Source organism: Vulpes lagopus, chromosome 19 (genome assembly GCF_018345385.1).
Source record: "Vulpes lagopus strain Blue_001 chromosome 19, ASM1834538v1, whole genome shotgun sequence".
Lineage (NCBI taxonomy): Eukaryota > Metazoa > Chordata > Mammalia > Carnivora > Canidae > Vulpes > Vulpes lagopus.
The window spans coordinates 24,307,872-24,326,252 of record NC_054842.1 but is presented as its reverse complement, the minus strand read 5'-3'; the positions used below and the strand labels follow the sequence as shown (position 1 = coordinate 24,326,252).

The 18,381-nt window shown below is 38.6% G+C and overlaps 1 protein-coding gene across 1 annotated transcript in view; it reads left to right on the top strand.

The window, feature by feature from the left end:
- KCNH8 (potassium voltage-gated channel subfamily H member 8) overlaps positions 1–18,381 on the top strand; it is a 367,485-nt gene that overhangs the window by 321,626 nt on the left and 27,478 nt on the right. Inside the window, exons 11-12 of the mRNA XM_041734461.1 lie at positions 287–501; positions 17,659–17,697. Of these exons, the coding sequence (XP_041590395.1) occupies positions 287–501; positions 17,659–17,697 (254 nt within the window). The remainder of the gene's footprint in view (positions 1–286; positions 502–17,658; positions 17,698–18,381) is intronic.

Genomic DNA, 18,381 nt, shown 5'->3' with positions numbered 1-18,381 from the left:
CAACCAGGAACAGTCTTGCCTTGCCAGGGGACATTTGGCAATGCCTGAAGATATTTTTGGTTGTCACCACTGGGGGATTGGGAATATGTACATTCTACTGTGTACAGAAAGCCCCCTCCCATGACAAAGAATTGCCAGGGCCCAAATATCAACACTGCCAAGATGAAGGTTTATTTTTCTTTTGCAGGGTCATCTCAGAGAAGTGAAGCCTGTAAGTCAAATGAAGTCTCCAGTCCCAGCTTGCTTTTGTTTAAAAGTGACATGTCTCTTTTTTCACTGTTTCAAGGGAAAGGGGACTTAATTGGAGCAAATCTATCAATTAAGGACCAAGTGATCAAGACCAACGCAGATGTGAAGGCTTTAACCTACTGTGATCTTCAGTGCATCATCCTCAAAGGACTCTTTGAAGTGCTAGACCTTTACCCAGAATATGCTCACAAGTTTGTGGAAGACATTCAGCATGACCTCACATACAACCTTCGAGAAGGTCATGAGAGTGATGTAAGTCTCACTTCTAATTAGTGCTGAGACCTAAAACATGGATCCTCATTTATAACAGTAAAAGCACATGTCATGACTTCACTTGTAAAAGTCCCTGAATGAATGAATATGGTTATTCAGCCAGTAGTTGAACAATTAAATAATTAGGTAGAAATCAAGCTTGGCGTTGGTTATCAACATTTTAGGAAAGTACTGTTTATAGATGACCTCCTTTAATTCAGTTTCTTTCTTGTTTATTTTCATGCGCTTATAACAAGAATCAGTTTTAGTGATATATAGTATTTAGCTTACAGATGCATGATTTCTCCAGAATTTAAAGATTTCCAGATAGAATATATGGCTCAGAGTTTGCTGTGTTTGTAACTGTTTACTCTTCCACTTGCTTGCTAGGGAGTTTGCTTAAGAGAAATCTTTTTGTCAAACAGTACCCAAAATAGTCTATCTTAAAATTGCTAAATATGCATAAAAGGATTCAAGCCAAAGATTGATACACTGAAAGCATAATGAGCATTTTATGAAATTAGATATTTGCTGCGTGTCTCAGTTTATACAAAGAGCTTTCCTAACAAAATAGGTACTACCCTGCATCTTGGGATTAAGCTGGTTACGAATATGACTTCATTAGATGTGTCAGTGGCACAAATGATTTAATAGGAATGATTGTTGAAAGGCAGGCCAGAGCATGCATAATGTTCTGTAACAACAAAAGCCTCGATCGGCCGCCTTGAGTTTTGCCCCAGATATTTGCAATATTCTAGGGGTTTTCTCCCTGAGAGGAACTATTCTTCTGACTAACCCATATTGTGGAAGCATTTTGTTAGTCATTAATATTCCTCGTTCTGAAAGGTAGAGAAAGAATTCCTACTTCTTTAATAAAGAAAGGGGTATTTCTCCAGTTTCTTGAGGGTCAGTGACCTATCTAGGTGAAGGACCTAGACTACCCATCTCCAATACAGCACAAGAGGCTACTGCAAAGTTCAGAGAAGGCTCCTGAGGCAGAAACAAGGGAGTCCCTGAGGACATGCTCTTCTAGCAGCTTCTTTCCACTTGGACATATGTGATCATACTTGAGTGGTTGAGGTGCTGACTTCTCATAGCTACTTAAAACCTTATTTCTTAACATCCTAGTTCCCTACAACCTTGATCTGAGGCACCTGGCTGGCTCAGTTGGTAGAGCATACGACTCTTGGTATTGGGGTCATGATTTTAAGCACCACTTTGGGCATATGGCTTACTTAAAAATAAAATTAAATGAAAAGTTAAGAGAATTCAGAATTACTTTCCTAAGAGGTAACAAAGCCAAAGAAAGTATCAAATTTTTTTTGTAATACTAAAAAGAATAAATTGAAAGAATAGCTAAATTGGAAATACTACTTTTCACTTCCCTTAAATTTAAGATGAGAGGTTTTCAAAAGCCATAAGAGGAATTTAAGCTGAATTAAAAAAAAAAAAACCCTCTTGCAGTATAGATAACGTAATTCCTCTAGTGGTTTGGTATAGTAAGTTGTCTTAAGATGAAAAAGGATCTGCCTTCAAATCTAAACTCACACATGTATTTTCTATAGAAATAGATGAACTCTTACAACACTAAAACCCCCAGAAAGTAGAGAATCAATACCTTTAACCATTATGTCATTCTGGACTGTTATTCACTTCACATTTATTGTCTAGGACATGAGACTACAAACTTCCTGGGTGAAATGAATTTACACGTGGAAAATTCTAGGTCTAGCAAAGCAGCTTATCTCTGTTTATAAAATACTTCATCAAAACATAATACACGGATCTGTTGCACTTACTTAATGGTTAGCTGTGAGGTATATGGTCTCTAATGTGTATGGTCGAATCTGGTTGAGTATATCTCATATTCCTTAGTTAGCATTAGCTTCAGTGGTATCTGAATGTGAATTTATATTTCTGAGTCTAGACCCCCATGCCTTTAATATGCCGAGGTGAATCTTTATGTTGTTTGAGTTTTCAGTAGGCAGCCCCTATCTCAAACACAAATAGCACTGATAAAAGCATCTAATTCCTAAGTTGTATTGAAATGTGTCCATTGGGTCACTTGACACTGGACAGTTTCTTAAATACTTAAGCTGTACTATATCCATGAGGTTTGACTCTGCTTCGTCACTTAGATAACAACAAGGCTGAATAGATCTTTCAAGTGAAGTCTGTGATTTACCAACATCTCTTGCCACCGATGTGACTATATTACAATTTAATTCAAGATTGTACTGAAAAGAGAGCTATTTCCAAAGGAGGGACTTGGTTTAAATTTAGTACCCATTTCAGACTGAAATAAGATTGGGCTACTTGGAAGCAATTTTCCTGAAAATGATTTACCAAATGGTTCTAATTTTAAAAATCATATCCGACAACCTAGATACTTAGCTCTTCAATAGTAGCCTGAGTGTAGGTGTGCATCTGCTAGCTCAGTCTTGTGTAAAAAGAGAACATAATTAATTCTGCACCTTTTTGAGATAATTGTTCTTTGAAAATTGTGTATTAAAGGACTCACATGTTATTTGATCATGTCAGCTTTCCTTGCTATCGGAGAAGCAACAGGTGTTTTGTTTGTCAGTGTATATTTTAAAATATTCTTCCTGCAAGAAATGTCTTCTGGTGAATTGTTTTATGTATCATACACTTTTATGGTGCTTACGATGGTATCAGATATGGTGGAAAAAGCTCAGTAAATAATGGCCTAGAAATTTTACTTGCACCTACCCAGTATATTTTCTGTTCTGAAACTTTTCTCATACTGATCTTTCAGTGGATTCAGAAGTTGCAGCAAACATTACCTTGAAGGAAAAGATCACATTTCAGGTAGTGTCCCCAGGGCCCAGCATTGTGTTTATTATGTTCATGGCTTTCAGTAAATGATGATGGCTGTTGAACTTCTGGCACTTAATGAACATCTTACTTGCTCTGACTGTAGTAAAAAGGCCCTCTGTGTCTTCTTTTCTTCTAGCGATTATGCAGGCTTACTGCTTCATTCCCTCCATTACTATTAGTTTTGTCCCTATCTGTTTTCCCCTGAAAGACCTCAGGGTGGAATGAACTCCACTGGATTCTAAGTTTATATTCCTCTCTACCTTGAAGTTCTCTTGCTCCTGCCTAGTCCCCTGCCTCAGAGAGATGAAGGCTCCATACTCCTAAGAAGAAAAGGGGTTACTCTTCACTTCTTCTCAAAGTACAGACTGATTCTTTTTAAAATTCTTATTTTAGGATAGAGCTAGTGTGGGGCATTGGCACAAGGGCCAGCCTGAGGATCCTGGTAAGTTTGGAGGCAACTTAGAATAAGGACATTGACTATAGGCAGCAAAAATCCAACTCAAATAGAGCATCAGAAGCAGAGGAGATTTATTGTAAGGATTCCAAGTATCTTATAGGATTAAATAAAGTACACGCGCACACACATACATGCAAATGCACACATACACACACCTGAATCTCAGGAATTCTTATAATCAGGTTAGGATTTTCTCCACATTTCTCACTTTTCCTTGCTTCTCCATTTCTCTTTCCTTTGGTCATCATGCCGTCTTTCTTTCCTTGTCCAAATGGCAAGAAATGGTTGCAGATAGCAGCTCCTCAACTCAAGTGGGGAGCAGATTAAGCTGAACTCTCTTAGTCAATTCTAGATTCCTGTAGGAAGACTGAGTGGTTCAGCTCAAGTCAAGTGCCTACTCAGGTTTCATCATTTATTGTGTGTGGGAGTGTTTGTGTGAGGGGGTCAATGATGAAGAGAGATCACACTCTAGTAATATGGTGGTTTCCATGGCAACTCATGGACTGAAGAATTACGATAAGAAAGATCCAGAAAAGTAGTGGGTGGTCAGGGGTAGCTGTTGGACAAATGAACCAAAGCCAGTGATTGTATGAACTGTGGAGAATCACATCATTGCAGGTTATGCAATCATATCTCAGCAACATTTTCTTAGAAAAAAAAAATTTAAACATATACAAAAAATAAAAACAAATAAAGTAGAGAACACATAAAAAGCTTTAAACCACCCTGAGCGGGCTCTTGTATCATCTCTTCTGGATTCTGTCCGGTGTAGCCATTTGTCAGTCAAACAGCATGAGGCATATCCTGCAAAGAGATCAGCCACATTTGAGGACATCTGGATATTTCAGCTTGTGTTTGCAAGTTGAACAGTGAACATTTAGATTTTTAAACTCCTTGGGGGAAAGCAGGGGTTAGCTGAGTTGGAAAAGTCAGAGGATAAAAGGCCACCTGCCATCTCATAAACAAGACAAAAAAAGTCTTTCTTTCCTTACTTTCTTGGCTACTTCCATCCTGCAGGGAGCAGCAGATGTTCAGCCTGAAATAAAAGGTGTCAGATTTGCATACACACACACACACACACACACACAGACACACACACACACGCGCCTGCGCACACGCGCACATAAGCAGGAGTCAATTTATGCACATTCCTTGAGAATAAAAAACTACCTAGAATCCTCAAACCTGCCCCACTGTTGTTACTCAGGGCCCTACATTCCCCACTGCACTTCTGATGGTTGTTTAAGCTACCATCAAAGTCTGGAGCCTGCCCTCAAGTTCTCCTGTAGACTAGGGTAACAGAACCCACCCTCTTGACAAGGTTCTGTGACATGAAGATGATGTTGCTGCTGCTAATAGTATAATAGCTCCTGTGAACAAAGCTATATGGTAAGCACTTTACAAACATTGCCTTCTGTTACTATTATAGTATTCTTGGAGATAAATTGTTAAGTTCATGTACTAGGTAAGAAGACTAATTAAAGAAAAAAGTGGTAAAATCTGGCCCAATCCTTCAGCAAGTTGAGGTCAGGAACTACAACTTCAGTCCCATGCCACCTGAATCCTAAACCCAGTGGCAATGTAGTAGAAGTTTATCCATCAAAACAAAGTTATACATTTTTCCTGTGTCCTTTAATCCTATGAGCAGTGAATGCAAGCTGTATTTTAGGTTAATGGAGCATTCATGGGAAAACATGTTTCCTTGGGAAAACAAGCTTCACACATAAGAGAAAATGAACCACAGAACTTTTTGATAATTCTTCAAACTGTACACTTCTTATTTGTGCATGCTTTTGCATATGTTATACTTTGATGAGAAAGCTTTTTAAAAATAAGCCATTGAGGCACTCAACCAAATTATAAGCGGAGAACTCAATTGTATACATATAAATTCTTTGAGAGCCATAACTATATTTTATTAATCATTGTAATCGTTTTCCTAGTAAAACTGCTGGAACAAAGTATGGGCTTGATGTATTGATTGGAATTTAGTTTATATATATGTTAAAGTTATATATAGTTATATAAACTATATATACATATATATGTTTCCATATTCACAGAATAATAAAATATTGGAGCTGGAAGGGATTTTAAGTACTATGTATTAAAACTCAGATTTTCCTTTGATTTTAAGTGACTTAAAGGGAAAGGCAAAAAATGTATTCATTCACAGAATTAAAAATCCAGTCATTGGTTAGGTATTAACTTAAGTGAATGGTATACCTAAAGGAGTTAGAATATCCCCTTTACACAAAGCAGACTTTTACTTTGGGATGAAGTTTTCTATCAACCATTCCAAGTATGTGTTTCAAATAGGATTCAGTCAAAACATCAAAATTTCTTTCACCATGATTTAATTTCTCTTGTCGACTGCATATTTAGTAGCACATCTGCTGATGAGGAGAGGACGTTAATGTTTATTAAGTATGTATCAGGAGCAAGGGAGTTTATTTACATTACCTCCTTTCATTTAATTTTTAGTCCTTGCATCACCCCTGAATCCTTGCTTAACAGATGAAGGAACTGAGTGTCCCAGCAGTATCCTGCCTGAGATTACAGAATTAGTGAAAGAATCAGATAGTATAAGATTGAGTCAAATGCTGGTATTCTGAATCCCAGCCTTGTACATTTGTCCACTAAAGCACTCTGCTACAAATCAGAACATAATTCTCCTAAAAGAAGTTGGTTTCCTTCAGTCATCCTGACGTACAGCAGGAGCTATACTGAATTTCTAGAATAACATCACTTTAATCTTCTTAACCTTAATGCTATTACTCGTCCTGTCTCATCAAAATATTTCAGGAAAGACATCTCATTAACAAGAGGATGCGTAAGACGGCAGAACTATTGTAGCTTGGCCGTCTGACTTGTCCTTTCCCTTAGTATTTGTGCTTTCATTTGCTCATAAATCCATCCACCTATTAATAACCTAGTCAGTTGGTTTGGTCACCAACTGGCACTCAGAGAACACCTTCCCACTCAAGTACATGCTTTTCAATCTTCTATGCATGTAATGGTTCTTCATCCTTCCTTCATTCCATGTTTACAAGTAAATCATGATCATTTCAGATGTACAAAATAGTATTTCAATTCTTTTCAGATTCAATTTCATCCTTGTAAGTAGTTGGAGGCCTTCTTATCAATTGAAATAAAATGTTCTCAGCACTTCCTTTATGTGTGTGTATGTGTGAGTGTGTCTGTGTGTATATATATATATATATATATATATATATATATATATATATATACATATATATATATGTACAGTTATGGAGGAGGATTAGAATATAGGTGAAGAGGGTGCCAGGGTGGCTCAGTCGGTTGAGCATCCAGCTCTTGATTTTGGCTCAGGTCATGATCTCACCATCCAACTCTTGATTTCGGCTCAGGTCATGATCTCACCATCATGAGATTGAACCCCACATTGGGCTCTGTGCTGGGCATGGAGCCTGCTTGGACTTCTCTCTCTCCCTCTCCCTCTGCCTCTGCCCCTCCCCCCATCTCTCTCACTCATTCTTCCTCCCCCTAACAACAATAACAAAAAGAATACAGATAAAAGAAACAATATTTTTAACATTTCTCAATCAATCTGCAAATACTTTACCTCTGTATGTTAGGATTTTTTGAAAACATAATTTTATTTTTTTTTTAATTCAAGAATTGGATTTCTTGGGTCTTGTTAGAATAATCCTGAATGTTTTACTATAGTATATATTTCACTGTTTGCACTCAGCTAGTCTAATAATATTTCACAGGTCATCCTTGGGCATGTACAACATTTCTTCAGTTAGCCCTTTAATCCCAAACCCAAACTCAATTGATACAACACAGAGTCTGTGGGTGGTATAATTAAAACTGTTCTAAATGAGCTAAGTTGGTAGAAATTAAATTAAAATTAAAAACAAATTACAAAATCCCAGGATAAACATCTCTAATAGTGCTTTTCCCGTGAAGTTCCCCAAAAGGGTGTAGACAGCGGAGACGATGACATATGGTAGAGACAGTCTGCTTACACTACAGCGCAGACTGTGCTCGGCAGGCAGATCTGGAGGCCTTTGGTTCATCAGATTGAAGGCATCTATTTGCTCACCATTTAAACCTAGCATCCTGGGATGCCAAAAGAGTGGTGGCTTTAACTGAAGGGAACAGTAGCCAAGTAGTCAGAAACCGGAAGCAAACAAGATGCCAAGTTAGGGGGGGAAATTGAAGTACCTCAAGATTATGAATTGGCAGGCCAGCATGCAGTACTAATGACAACTCTATAAGGGCAGAGGGATTCATGGAGATACAGTTCTGTGAAATGAATTGGGATTTAAAGGATTTGGTTTCCACGCCATTGAGGAAAATGATTAAGGAAAAATTCTGAGATGAACATCTGCAAGACGCTAAGCTTTTAGTGATGTGGTAATCCCACTTATGTGTTCCACCCAGAAGATTAAGTTCTTTAAAAGCAGAGCATATGGTCACCGATCTGTGTCACTGCATTTTGCCAGGATTCATAAACAGTCCCACGTCTGACTAGGGCTAACGAAGCGTATTTGTATTCCAGGTTGTAGTTTACGTTCTTTTCTTTTATTAGTCACACTTTCATCTTGATAGGACAAAATGTTAGCATTGTATATGGGGAAAAGAATGAAAAACCAAAAGAGGATTCTGTCAAAAAGAAAATGAATCTAGGCATTACACTCAATACATACAACTTGGAGAAAGTTGTTTTCTTTCTGCAGGCCTCCAGTTCCTCATCTCTGGCCTAAATGGTCACTAAGAAACTGTCGGTTGAGTCAAGCTAAATGCTGCAACAAACAACCCCAAGTCCTGGTAACTTAATATAATAAGTAGAATACACGATTTATGCAGTAAAGTTCATTCATATTCCATGGACAGGTGGCAGTTTCTCACTTGATGACGTAGGAATCCAGGCTTCCTCTGTTTGGTGGCCCCATCACCCCCTAGCCCTCAGGGTCATCTGGAACTCAGAGTCCCTCACAGGACACTTCGTATCCAGCCAACCAACCAGTTAAGAGAGAGAGATTGGAGGCTACCCTTGTATTATTTAGGGGCCAGACCCAGAAATGGCACAGATCTCTTCTGCTCAAATTCCATCAGCCAGAAGGAGTCATGTGATTCAGCCTAAGTACACACAGTCTAGGAAATCTCATCAAGCTGCATGTCCAACAGGATGCATGTCCAACAGGATGCATCCAGGATGCAACCATGCACTCATGGTTGAGTATTTGGCAAAAGTGTAAATGCTATGAAACACAATATTCTTCATGCCGAAGTTTCAGACTGCTTTAATTAAAAAGGGTATGCATTTGGGGGTGACTCGGTGGCACAGTCAGTTAAGGGTCTGATTCTTGATTTCAGGTCAGGTCATGATCTCTGGGTTATGGGATTGAGCCCTGAGTCAGGCTCTGTGCTCAGAGTAGAGTCTGCTTGAGATTCTCTCTTTCCCTCTCCCTCTGCCCTTCCTGGCTCATCCTCTCTCTAAAATAAATCAATAAATCTTAAAAACAAAACAAAACAAAGATGTGCATTTGGTCATGTAGAAGCCTGACCTTCTATGACCCCTCTACCATGGTCCTATATAGGCCTCTTATTTTCTCTGGCTAACTGAGCTTAACCAAGGCACTGTGGTTTAAATAAGCAAAGTAGCTCTTTTCGGTTTGCTGATACAAACACTTTTCAACATATAGGGCAGTTCACCTTTTTTTGTTACAGTGTATAATTGACAGTCAGCTTCCTTGGCAGCAAATTAGGCATTTCACATTAGCTTTAGAAGTACCGTTGGGAGTTATGATGTGAAAACTTCTCATACCAGATTGAGCATTTTCCTTCACCAACCTGGTTTGGAACCAAAGTACTCAGCTTGTATCCTGAAACTCTTATGAAACCAGCTATTGTGTTTCCTTACAATTACATAGTAGCTGATTTTACAAGCTAACCAAGGAGCCATTGTACCCTTATCAGAAGCAGGTCATTAGGGGGCATGGAATCTCAGCTCAATATAATGAATTTAAACTGCAAATTCTTTTAGCGCTGATTAACTGCTGAACTCCCAAATCAGGGAGTTGGTACATAGCTCCTGAAGCCTGAAGTCTTTAAAACTCTATGCCACTGTGGAGAAATTTCTAGTTTTTTCACATAATGGTGCATATTTTCCTCCTTTGGCTTTCTAGAATGATATTAAGCACATATTTATAAGTAACTCTGACTCCCTCAAAATCATCCTGCATTTTCTAAGTTCTTAAGTAAGTATTAAGAGACTTATTGGGTTTTCTTTTAATTCAAAAGCCTTGTAATTCATACATTTGAATTTAGAGATAGGAAGTTAAAATTGTGCTTGAGTTAATTTGCATACATTATCCATGTCTTGACTGTATGGACAATTTGAAAGTACCTTATTTTATTTAAGTGAAGCAGATAAAAGGCTTGAGAGAGAAAAGAATAGAATACCAAGTCATTACATTTTTTTAAAAAGATTTTATTATTTGACACAGAGCTTCAGAGAGAGCAGGAGCAGGGGGAGGGCCAGAGAAAGAGGGAGAAACAGACTCCGTGCTGGGCAAGGAGCCTGAGGTGGGACGGGATCGCAGGACCCTGGGATCAGGACCTGAGCCAAAGGCAGACGCTTAACCAACTGACCCAGGCACCCATCCGAGTCATTACTTTATGTAAAGTGTTGTACAAAGAAGAGTTGTATGGCATGGGATGACAGCCCTCGCTAGGAGAGCAATGTGGGGAAAACTCATGTTTAACAAATTTATGACCTCTTTATTAAGAAGTCCTACATATATATTAGTTTCGGTTGGACAAACCTATCTGTGTGAATGCTTGGATATCCATAGCTAAAAATGCCCTATATCCCATTAATCCAATTCAAAGGAAACTTTTCTTTATAACCCATATATCAATAATAATGTAACATTTATTAACAGAAATTAATCACTTTTTATGCCAAACACTGGACCAAGTGCTAAACAAATGCAACTATATGAGGACTTTTTTCACCATAAGTCGTATGTGAGAATTCCTTATGTATCATAAAGTTGAGTGGTAAAACACACTGCTTGGCAGGCTCCAGATGCTTTTTCTCCCTAGAGAAATGAGAGGGCTGGAAGGCATGGCACCACCTAGTGATCAGCTCCGGCAGGAACATTGGGCATTACGGCCGGAGGGGAAGCAAGGAGGAACAGATCCCAGTTTCAGGAAGAGAACTGAGAAAAAGCACCTTTGCTATTGCTAATGGAGTAGAAAGGGAGGGGGTAATTTTAGAGTCTCACTGCAGACTTATCGATAGGTTTATCAAAGGTTTATCAATATATAACCTTTAAGGTTCTTGAAAACACACAAAAAGAATTATTTTTAAAATTACAATTGACTCAGGGCACCTGGGTGGCTCAGAGGTTTAGCGTCTGCCTTTGGCTCAGGTTGGAATCCGGGGGTCTCCCAGAGGGATCCTGCTTCTCCCTCTGCCAGTGTCTCTGCCTCTCTCTGCGTCTCTCATGAATAAATAAATAAAATATTTCTAAAAAATTACAGTTGACTCTTGAACAACACAGGTGTAAACTGCACGGATCCACTTTTATGTGGATTTTTTTTGATAAATACAGCACTGTAAATGTATTTTCTCATGATTTTATTTTTTTTTCTCATGATTTTCTTAATAACATTTTCTTTTCTCTGGCTTACTTTATTGTAAGAATACAGTATACTGTAACTGTATACAGTTACTCTGTAACATATAAAATATGTGTTATTCAACTGTTTATAGGGTTTCTGGTCAATAGTAGGCTATTAGTAGTTAATTTGTGGGGAATCAAAAGTTCTAAACGACTTTCCACAGGGAAGAGGGTAGGCGGCACCCCTATAACTCCCAGTGCTGTGCAAGGGTCAACTGTACTTTTGGTTACTATACATTTTTCTTAATGTCCAATGTGTGGCCAATTGGGTCTCCAAGATTTGTTCAGTTTACATTTATGTATCTCATTTAATCCTCAAAACAACTTTAAATACTATCAACAGGACGCCTGGGTGGCTCAGCAGTCTGCCTTCGCTTAGGGCATGATCCTGGAGTCTTAAGATCGAGTCCCGCATTAGGCTCCCTGCATGGAGTCTGCTTCTCCCTCTGCCTATGTCTCTGCCTCTCTCTCTCTCTCTCTCTCTCTCATGTGTAAATAAATAAAATCTTTAAAAATAAATAAATAAATACTATCACCATTTTTTTAAAAGATTTACTTATTTATTTGAGGGGAGCAGAGAAAATCTTAAGCAGACTCCAAACTGAGTGCAGAGCCCAACATGGGGCTTGATCTCATGACCCTGAGATCAGGGCCTGAGCTGAAACCAAGCATCGGAGGTCCAACCAACTGTGCCACCTAAGCACCCCATCATCACTTTTTAGAGGAAGAATGAGAAATAAAATTCTTTTGGATTAAACCATTAAAATTTACTGAATTATTTGTTACCTCAGCATTACCTATTTTATCCCAATTAATATGTTTCCTGTGGTCACATAGCTATTAAGTGAAAAAACTAGGAAAATCCTGCCGCTTAACCACTATGCCATACTATCTCCTAAATGGGTCCTATTCACCCTATATCCGGACACACAGACCTTTTATCGTAATACACAGCAATGAAGAGTTTGTGTGGCATTTCCTACACTATAGGCTCAGTAGTTAAGCTCTCCAGAACTAAAAATAAACTCTAAATTCAAGTGTCAGTTACTTGACATGTGCTTTCTTCATCAGAAGTGATATTTACTTAGAGGAAAAGAATTCTCTTCTCAGTCTTAATAGTTTGTCTTGACCTCAGGCTCAGGGTGAAATTAGAAAAGTTCAAAATCATCAGTTTTTTAATTAAAATCTCATTTCTAAGTTATACAACAAGCAAAGGAAACATGTTGGCTACTGTATTGCCCACTTAGGGTTTCAGACCAACTTCAAAAATGTCTTCTTGAGAGTAGATGGTAGTGAACTTCTATGAATGCCCCCTTATTCAAAGCCTATTCTTTCTCCAGAGCTTTCCAATTCCTCTGTCTTCCACCTGCCACTGGTGGCATTCACCAAGAGGTTTCTCCACTTAAGTCTACAAGAGAAAGAAGCAGATCAGAAATAAAAATGAGACCTCCTGATTTGCTGCTTGCCCGTATCATATGACAATCATTTAGGTTTTGTAAGAATGGGCATTTTAACTATGTGAGTTACTGAGTATCCTTCGTTCATACTCTTATTTACCCAAATAGCCACCAATATCGGTAATGTTGCTGTTCAGAGAACAAGATAAAATATGTGATGATTCCTTTTTCTGAATGAGGACACATGTTCCTTCAATCTGCTTTTGTGACTTAATCAATGTGGCATTATTAACAAAGCGGAGGATATCATGAATCACTCGAAAAGAAGAGCCTTGTAATTTGCATCTCATTTCCCAATTGAGCAATCAGCTGTAGATAACATTCTTACCAGAGCACTTTAGTGTCTTAGGAGATTCCAGAGTTGCAGACTCACACAGGGACTTATAATTCTGACCTACAAACCAAGTAAGCCATGGAAATACCTTCCTTGGGCCAATGGTCCACTGGGTTATAGTTTAGGATTCCTAGGCCTCTGTGGTGGGTTCTATTTCCATTTGCTACATTCCTACCTCATAGTACTCAACTTTGATGGTTCAGCCTCCTGAAAAGATCTTGAGAGTAAGGAAAGCTTATTGACAATGCCTCACTACTAACGAAAAACCATTCAGCTTCTAAGGGTAGGGCATTAGCTTCCCATGAAATGCTGGACGCCAAATCTTATTGTCACAGCACCATGTGTCATAATTCAGAGACACTTTAATCAGTGGGCAGAAACAGATAAAACAAAGCAAAGAGCTTCCATCCCAACTAAAAGAAAATCCTATTGGCAGGAAAAGTTACTATTAGGGAGTTTAGGAACTTAAGGAAAAAATAAGTTGGATGACCAAGTTCAGGTAGGTATGAGCCTTTGAAAGCTCTTATAGAATGTCTTCATTCCCACACATTTCTTCTCCCTTCCCTTATATTCCCTTTCACTATTATTTATCAGAAAGGGAGACAGAACATGAAGACTCCTAACTCTGGGAAACGAACTAGGGGTGGTGGAAGGGGAGGAGGGCGGGGGGTGGGGGTGAATGGGTGACGGGCACTGAGGGGGGCACTTGACGGGATGAGCACTGGGTGTTATTCTGTATGTTGGTAAATTGAACACCAATAAAAAATAAATTTATTTAAAAAAATAAATAATAAAATAAAATAAAATAAAAAAAGAATGTCTTCATTCAGTAAAATAGACAACATTAAGGAATACAATGGCATTTCTCACATCTAAAATTACCATTAATATCTGTTTGCAGTTCAAGCCCAATAGTAGAATTTTGAGGCCTTCCCAGCACAGTTTTTTGTTTTTTAAAGAAGATTGTGAATTTGTTTTGCTTTTTTGTAGCAGGGTGTCTGAGTAAGAAGAGACCATTTGCCTTCTTCTGGTTCTCTATGCCAGTGAGCAGTTTTTTTCATTGTAACCTCCCTCTTGGTTCCACAGGATTTAACAGAGTGATAGAGTAAGTTAAGTGGTTAGGGACCAGGGAAATAAAGAAGAAGACAATCTTTTAAAACCAACTCTGCATAGCTGAGAATGTGTTTCTTTCCTAGCCCAAAGGGTTATAAAGCCTTACCTCATTCATGATGACCTTGTACTGAGACATGTCCCCAGTCCTTCTTGCCCTCACTTGGCTTCTTCTGTCCTGGCAAACTGAAAGTGCATTTCCAAGTGGGCTGACCCTCAGCCTTCTTTATTTCTCTCTAGACTTTATTGCAATGATCGTCATTCCTTGTTTTATGTTGATTTAGAACATTCTATCATCCCAACCCATATTACTTCAGTCTTTTTTTTTTAAATCATCCCCATTAGAGACTACCAGCAGCTCTGTTATCTATAAGGTTTAAAAGTTCATGTGGGAAGGACTCAAATTGCATAACACTATCTTCCTCAAAATGTTCAAAACCTTTTGAGTTTTCCAGTTACTGGAACAAAAAAAAAAAAAAATGAGACCTGGGCAGCCCCGGTGGTGCAGCGGTTTAGCGCTGCCTGCGGCCCAGGGTGTGATCCTGGAGATCCAGATCGAGTCCCACATCAGGCTCCCTGCATGGTGCCTGCTTCTCCCTCTGCCTGTGTCTCTGCCTCTCTCTCTCTCTCTCTCTAGCTGTGTCTCTATGAATAAATAAATAAATAATCTTTTTTTAAAAATGAGACCTATAAACATTATTTATTCAAAGGTTGTATTGTGCATTTTTTCCACTGGGGATAGAATGCCTACAAAGTATTGTATTTCCAGAGAGGTCTGGAACTCAGAAAGCCTAATAAGGTGCTTGGGTAACTTAATATCACGAGATTTGGGGGCCTACTTTGTGGCAGTCATCAAACCTTCTGCTAAATCCAATTCAACAATATGTCAGGCACTTAGCCTTTCAGCTCAAGTAACAGCATTACCTGCTGAAGAGGGCACCTGAGACAACTTTTGATTCTGTGCAAGGTGCACTGGGAGTCAGGGCATCTGGTGTCTGGTAGGGTTTTGTCAGGACTCTAACCTGATGCATAAATTGGGCAAGTCCCCTCATCTTCCTGGGTAGCACTTTCCAATGTCTAGGTAGGCAGTTGGACTAACTCTGGTTTCAACCTTGACCCAGAGACCCTGGCCATACCCACCACCAACTGGAAGAGACCCTCTGTGGAGTTGGTGCTCTGGAATCTGATTTACTTAGGAATGCTTCTCAAACATTCTACTGTCTGTCAGGTTACAAACCATTGTAACAGACACTCTGTAGGGTGACTTCTAGCTTTAAAATACTGGGATTCCATGAAGCTAATATTCTCTGCAATTGGCAGAATCTGGGTCAGCATGAAGTGTTAGTCAATAGAACGAATGTATCATAGTACACTTTTTAAATACGTGTGATTAATGCCATATGCAAATGAAATGACTTACTCAGAGAGCCTACCTCAATAGTGTTGGTTATATAATGTATACTTCTTACCTCATAGGCTTGCAACGAAAATTAGTGGACATAATGCCTGGGAGCATTTTTCAGGGTTTTTGTCACATAGTGAGCACTTAGTAAATTAATAGGTGACAGAATGATAATAGCAGTGATGTTGGTTATGAGATCAAAGTATGCCCGTGGGTGGGCAGCATCAGTATTGCCTGGGAACTCGTTAGAAACACAGAATCTCAAGCTCCACCCTGGACCTCCTGAACCAGAACCTGCATTTTGTAATGAAATCCCCAGGTGACTTGTGTGCACATATAAGTTGAGAAGCACTGCTAGAGAACAAACTTTGGATTCAGCAATTTGACAGAAGTCTTGTTACTAGCATGTAAACCATGGAGCTAGGATTCACATCTAAATCAGAAGACTCTAAGGCCATTTCCTTTTCCCTACACCTCAGAGGGTGCCTCTGACCTGGAGCTGTTCATGCCTCCTGAATCCCACAGGTGTATTCATTCTCCCATCCAGCCTGTATGTAACTGACAGGCTTTTTAAAACACATTTTTGTGTCTACCACAGTAGCAACAGCACTGTAATTTTGGTTTTCACATTTTCAATTATTCAGCTGTTTTATTTGTCACCATTTAGGGAATTATTACAAAACTTATGTCTACAATGCCTCTGATTAATGCATATTTAGGCAACTAAGCAGATGTAGAATGGGTTGACTTTGATAAAATTAAACATTGATGAAACATATTTGCACAGCAATAATGATGCCAGCATTTGTGTAAATAATAACACATTTATTTCCCTAATCATCTAGAAAAAAAAAAAACAACAGTGAGAGTTAACAGAATTACCAACTATGTCTCACTTACTAGGCAGATCATTTTTGAGTGTAAAAGGTTTTTTTATGTGAAAAAAGTTATGCTAATTTATAGCATCTATTATCACTTTAAAATGAAAGAAGTGTATTTGAGCAAAAATCAAAGTGGATGAGACCTGAAGCATATTTCCAGAATAGATCATAACTTTTAGAGCTTCTTTGTCCATCGTGGAAAGCTGCATGTTTTGGAATGGACTCCTCCACAGTAGTGTAGTTTGATTTTCTATAAGATGTATTCTGAAACCCAGCTTAAGTGATTCAACAATACACATTTGTTTGTCACCTTTCAGCATCTCTGAAATTGGGATCTATCTTATAATTGATGGCATGTCACCATTTGATTGGCAGCATTTTTTTTCTTTTCATAATCAATGGGATCTTAAATACAGTCAACTAGGAGATCAGGATCCACAGTGAACTTAATTGTAGTTCACCAGGAACATCATGGTGAGGAAAACAAGTGAGATGGAAAGGAGGTGTCACTCGCACCTGTATTCAAACAAGAGGAGGTGGATAAATGGAAAGTTTAGATTAAATAAGAAAATATTCCATGGGTTTCTGTTTTCACAGAACCAGAGAGAAAAATCATAGAAGACTCAAGAATTTAGCAGAGGGCAGGAAAGAGGAAAAGGGAGATGGAAAACAAAAAGGGAGCAAATAAGACATCAAGTTGGAAAAGATAGCCAGTACATCCACCATTTCAATCATTATTTCCTAGGTGTGACATTGTTTGCTGCTCCCTTTTCTTAGTTCACACACTGGTCAGTAGAGCTGCTAGAGGCTGGGGTGAAGGAGGCTTTTTCTGCGTCTTTTAGGGGGCATTTTTTTTTTCTTTTTGCCTACCCAGGTGGATCAATCATCCCTCACACTCTCTTTCCCCGGCTTCCTACAGTTCACCCAGTCCCAAACCACCTGGGGAGGTTTAAATGATCGTTATAACTTCTATTTGTTTGTTTGTTCTTTCAGGTGATATCAAGATTATCGAATAAATCTACAATCTCACAGGTATGCCTTTTGCCAAAAAGCAGAACACTTATCTAAAGTCTGTAGGATTTCCAATAAATCTGCCTTCTATTTCAGGAATTTTATGTACTTATTTTCTACTTTCCCTGATATATTTTCTAGTGAAATGTATTGACGGACTTTCTGGAGTTTAAAACAGAGAAGTATTGAAACTCCTCTCTCTAAGGGTTATATTGTTGTTGAAAAGTAGTTGTCACCAGAACCTTCCAAAAGTAGTAAAGTCCTGAGATATTGATCTTGAAAGTACATTTATTATGTTTAAGATTAGTAGCCAAATGTTTTCTTGTAAGTTTCCAATTGATGGTGCAACATGATTCTCCACGATATAAAAAAAAATAGTTCAGAGATATTCTGGAAGTGGTTTCACCTGAACCCTTAAGGCAGTCCCAACTTTTAGGAATCCTCCAATTTCACAGAATACTTTTCTAAGAAACAGTAACTTATCAGATTTATTACCTAGACTTTTACTACCAATAATCCTGTGACAGGAACCCTATAAAAAGCTCCTTTTCTTACTCAGTACTCTACTGGCAGCAGAACCCAACACCTTTCATACACAGACACACGTACGTATCCAATTACGTAACACATATCAAAGACATTGATGATTTACTGGAGATAGTTGGGACTGTGGAGGCACAAACAGGGCTTACTTTTAATACTATT